At 37.9% G+C, this 5,179-nt stretch overlaps 1 protein-coding gene across 1 annotated transcript; it reads right to left on the minus strand.

The window, feature by feature from the left end:
* Positions 1 to 1,147: 1,147 nt before the first annotated feature.
* Positions 1,148 to 4,707, minus strand: LOC147864261 (cytochrome P450 704B1-like). The gene is made up of 6 exons (XM_087319740.1): positions 4,423 to 4,707; positions 3,909 to 4,115; positions 3,488 to 3,805; positions 2,545 to 2,940; positions 2,124 to 2,324; positions 1,148 to 1,356 (listed from the first exon to the last, which is right to left on the minus strand). The coding sequence occupies exons 1-6, from the start codon at positions 4,705 to 4,707 to the stop codon at positions 1,180 to 1,182; spliced, it is 1,584 nt and encodes a 527-aa protein (XP_087175866.1). The 3' UTR covers positions 1,148 to 1,179.
* Positions 4,708 to 5,179: the final 472 nt, after the last annotated feature.

Raw genomic sequence — 5,179 nt, forward strand, 5'->3', positions numbered from 1 at the left:
CACACCAATATTCTTACAGAGGATGTTGACACTCGTCTCTTCATCAAAGTTGTTGTATAGACTCATGTCTATAAAACACCTTATATATGTTGCCGCCTTCAGATGCATGACTTCCCAAGTCGATGCATCGATCTTGTTTGGTCTTTTATCTCCGAATTGCACCGGCAGCCAGAGGTCTTTGCACATGAGCATGTCTCTCATCTTCGACTTCCACACTGACTAGTGGAGCCAATTAACTTGAATATGCCGCCGAATGAGTCTTCCATAGCTCTGATACCAATTTGTTGAGAATCGACTGGCCACAATCAGTTTCACGTTTGTATGCGGGTGCAAAGAAACGAGAGAAATAGATACACAGACAAAAAATGAGGAAAAATAGAAAGAACAAAGAAACTGATATTTAACGTGGAAACCCGAACTGGGAAAAACTATGGGGGTCCAGAAACCCCAAGAAACAGATCACTACGAAAAGGAGAAGTACAAATAAGAAACTCGGAGGCAACGACCTCGAGTTCTCCTTCGTCATGGGCTTGGATCAAGCTACCAATCGCTCTAATACCATGTAAAGAATCGGGTGTGATTCTGTGCAGCGGAAGAGATGTGCGCGTGTGTGTATGTGCATGAGAGAGAGAGAGAGAGAGAGAGAACACAAGGTAATTAGAAAACTAGAAAACTGCATTAACAAAGGAAAACAACAACCAACAACATTACAAAGAAGAGGAGAATGTGCTTATGTAGTCACTTTCTCTCTATGTTCTCTCACTACAACCACCTCTTGTGAAGGAGGTGGAGACTTAACTATGTGTCATAGGACTTAACTTCTACGACACATTAGTTATGATACAAAGTGGTGGGATGTTCACACACTTGGCTATTCCTCACACACTAAGGAAGTTGAATTTGATTCTCAAAACGTATTAAGGATTGCATTTTTTGTTTTATATCTCAAGAAATAGAAATCGATCGAGGAAAATGGAAGGTCTCACTCACATTAATGATTATGGTTTGATCGATATGTTTTTTTTTTTGCGCTTTCACATTAACGATTTGGATCCAATCGGAACGATTACGAGGATACGAAATCGGTGGTGTCCGGAAGGATGGCATTATTTGTGTTATTAATGTGCTTCTTAGGTTATATCTAATCCTTCTTCTTCTGCTCATGAAACCCTTCTCCTCTCACCTTCTGCTGAATTTGATCTTGAGCCCATGTTTCATCAGCATGACTGGCATCATTCTGTACGTGACGGGATGGTTGGGGACGAGGTCAAATCGGAAAAAACGGAGGAGTAGAGCTGCAGAAATCTTCATTTGAAGGTAGGATGCATCCTTCCCCAGGCACATTCTAGGTCCAGCCTGAGTAAAATAAAAAAGAAAAAACATGATCATATCGATAACTATTAGTTCTAATCTCTGCTTTCCGTTATTTTCATTAATGTATAGTTAAGTTAGCGTAGTAGTGATTTCAATCTTGATCTATCATGTGTATCGTGTTTGGTAGCCCTAAATTCTAATACTTGCAGGTTATCTTAACAAGTTGATTGTGCATATTGATTGATATTGGATCTCACCCTACAGATAGATACCACATGCAGGCACAATCACTTTGATCGTGAATGCACACATCATTAATGTATGCCATGTTTCATTCATCATATTTAGTTCTATGAATAAATTCCATGCCATCTGTAATATTCTGTTATATCTGTCAAATTTTCATTCTTCCACATTGATCGGTATTAGTTTCTGTGACTCCAGTGTATGCGTAGGTCATCTGAAGTGCTTAGAAAATTTATCTGCGATTGAAGAGATAGTTTTATTGGCAGCGTATTCAAAAGAATGTGCACACCCTTGTAATTAATTGTCAAGTTAATGAAGGAAATCAGAGATAGTTGGCGGGTCTTTCTTTATGTCCATCAGAGATATTCGCGTGGGCAAGTATTTTTATGGGTAGTTATGGTGGATCAATTAACCAACCTAACTATTTGTTGAAGTCATATACCAGCCAATCTTGTTCCAAGAGTTACAATAGCATATCTTGGGTGTAGTGTTCGAATAATTAGAGACATTGCTTAGCCTTAGCACACAAGTGATAACTGTATTAACTAAAACAGAATTAGTACCTGAAATGGAGTGAACTTGAAAGGAGATTCAGGTTGGAAACTTCCATTTTGTAGCCACCTCTCTGGCTTGTATTCAAGAGCATCTTCTCCCCATAAGAATTTCATTCGTCCCATGGCATATGGCATGTAAGCTACTTGTTCACCTGCCTTTATGACTGTTCCATCAGGCAACACATCATTCCCCAGAGCTATCTTTCCATCCTATGGTTTAGTGCACAACCAGTATAACACACGTTATTATCATGCAATTCTATACTGAATTTCTGCGATGAATATAAATGAATTAGACCTGAAATGATACACAAAGGCTGCCTCTTGTGTTGTCAATTTATTCATTAAAGAATAAATGTTTATGCATATGTACCTAAGATAAGGATCATAGGGATATCGTTATAATGCTAGAAGTTTCTAGGAAATTTACCCGAGGGACAGCAGGGTATAATCTCAGCGTCTCAGCAAGGGCAGCATGTAGATAAGGAGTGTGATTATGTATAGTCTCATATGTCAGCAAGTCTGCATACTCGTTAAATGAGAGCAATATGGAGGCATGAAGCTGATTAGTATGACAACTTTGGCTGTTTTCAAGCTCCATTAATTCTTGAAACACCTTCTCTTGCTTGTCTTGATGAGCACACATACAATAGAAGAACCATGAGAGTGTGCATCCTGTTGTGTCTCTCCCAGCGAACACAAAATTGATCATCGAATCCTTGACTTCTTCCAACTCTTCATGCATTGAACTCATATCCCGATCTCCAGTGAGGTTTAATCCCGACATAAAATGTGATAATAGATCTGATGTTGCGGCTTCATTGACCTGGTACAATATTATGTCACATCTTTTATTAATGTAATTCATTCACATCCATTAGAAACGTTTTTGGACGTATATATGGGCTTTCTAAGATATGGCATGTTATCTATATACTTTTGGATGGGAATGATTAAAAGTACAAGTGTATATTACCAAAACCCTATCATATGACCTATCATTGGAAAGAGCTTCGCAGGAATTGTGGTGTTAAGAGTTATGTTAGACTTTTCTACAACTTCTATGAAATGACATATGATTGATATACTTGTAGATTGTGTGGGTGGTGAGAAACTTGAATAAATGTTGCCTTTAAAAACCTATCATATGAGCTATCACTGAAAATATCTTAGTGAGAAGATTTTAAAACACAACACTCGATTCAGAATTTATGTGAAAGGCAACTTGAAACCTTACAGAAGGACAAATTCTTTCATGTTTTTGAGAGAATCAATTTGTAATATTCTATTTAATCCGTAAAAGGCCAATAATTGAGTTTAATTTTTACTTTGTGATGCAATTCCAGGTTTGCAACTTATGTACATAATAGTACCAGATGATGAGTTGATTGGTCTTGAGAATTAACATGACTTCGAGTTATGAGCAGTCTTCTTTTGGTAATCACATTTGAGACAAAAAGCTTGAACTTGCTGATTTCCTTCTTTAAGACCCTCTCCGATCCCACATTCAGGAATTTTTGTATTCTCCACCAAGGGTGCATATAGCGACGACTCATCAGCTCATGGGCAGTGTCCAACGAATGTGCAATGGAGTTATAATTATATGACATGGATGCTGTCGATAATGTGTTCATTTGTTCACTCATCAACACTTCACAAGTAGTGTCAAAGGTCATCGCCAGAAGTAGTTCCTATATGGACCATGGAAATGATTGTCATTTGAGCAACATACAATCACTAGGGATCTTGCAAGAATGTGGTCATACGTATTCTTGAACAAAAGAAATGAACTACCTGTATGTCCACCCCTTGGCTTGCATTAGCAACAACATGAAGAAGCCTGAGAGCGTGCTTTTTGTAGGTTGTGGAGGTTAGCATTCTTAACCTCTTGACTGAAAAACCGAGGCTAGCAATCTTTCTATGTGTTTTCCACAATGTTCCATCTGTGTTGAGGATGCCATCGCCGAGTAAATCAAATTGCCTTTGATGCAAATCTTCTCCCTGTAATTAGTTATAGCATGTGACAGATGAGAAGACTAATGGTTAAATTGATGTTTGCGAGTAATTGGGTCTAGTTGAATACATGGTGATTAATTTCAATTGGGAGGATAGGGAACAGGTAGCCCCCAGCCTTTGGCCATCTCATCCCATCCCTTTTTTCTCTCTTTCTACGGTTGACCACAAACATTTGGGGACGAACTAAAATTTAGGGGTTATAGGGAGAAGTAACAGAAAAGTCAAGGTAGTTTAAAGCTTATGCTTCAATTATATTCTATTATTCATTCAATATTGACCAAAGGATATTCACCTTTGGGTAGTTGGAGAAATTGGATTTCAAAATGTGTTGGACATTGCCCGGATCAACAGTGAGGAAGGAGGTTCGAGCAAGCAAGCGTATGCGGACAGTGCGGTGGTCGTCAGCGAAGAAGGTCGTGATCCAGTCAAGGAGATGCTCATAATTCCGTCTTATTTCAAGTTGAGCCCCTAAAATTGGCCATGTCTTTGGGTCTCTACTACTAGACTTCTCATATGCCCACAGTATATATAAGCTGCAGATTAATGTTGTCATGAGAACAAACATCATCATTATCATCACTATGGTGGTGTTTGTCAATGTAGTCACTTCATAATTAAGTATTGCCGTTGTAATTGTGTTAATATATAATTGAACACCATCAACAGCACCATGTGGAATGATGTTATGAATTATATCCATGGTTGTTCAAGTATGTAGAATATCAATTGCTTTAATGAGCCTTGCAGTGTATACAATATTGAATTTAGTTCAAATGTGATGTTCTAGGTTTCTTGAAGATCATGAAAGGATAGAAAGGAAAATGCTAAGATATGGAAGGGAATTGATTAAAATGTAATGCTATACAATACAAAGGATAGAAAGGAAAATGCTAAGAGATGGAAGGGAATTGATTAAAATGTAATGCCATACAATACATTTACGCTTGTGGAAAGACTAGATATGGTTGAAAATTCATTAGGGATAATGATAATCAACTTGTTAATCCTTCTAGAGTTAGGTTGAGATGAACAAGAATGAAAGATCATGG

This window comes from Azolla caroliniana, unplaced genomic scaffold, assembly GCF_043228905.1.
Source record: "Azolla caroliniana isolate FFs.n. ecotype wild unplaced genomic scaffold, voAzoCaro1.0.p SCAF_5, whole genome shotgun sequence".
NCBI classification, from domain to species: Eukaryota; Viridiplantae; Streptophyta; class Polypodiopsida; order Salviniales; family Salviniaceae; genus Azolla; species Azolla caroliniana.

Excerpts from the sequence above, each read along its gene's own strand:
- LOC147864261 (XM_087319740.1), bottom strand. The coding sequence starts at position 4,707 with ATGATAATGATGATGTTTGTTCTCATGACAACATTAATCTGCAGCTTA. Across the intron at positions 4,116-4,422 it reads ATTTCTCCAACTACCCAAAG|GGAGAAGATTTGCATCAAAG; the intron begins GTGAATATCCTT and ends AACTAATTACAG. Across the intron at positions 3,806-3,908 it reads GCCAAGGGGTGGACATACAG|GAACTACTTCTGGCGATGAC; the intron begins GTAGTTCATTTC and ends TGGTCCATATAG.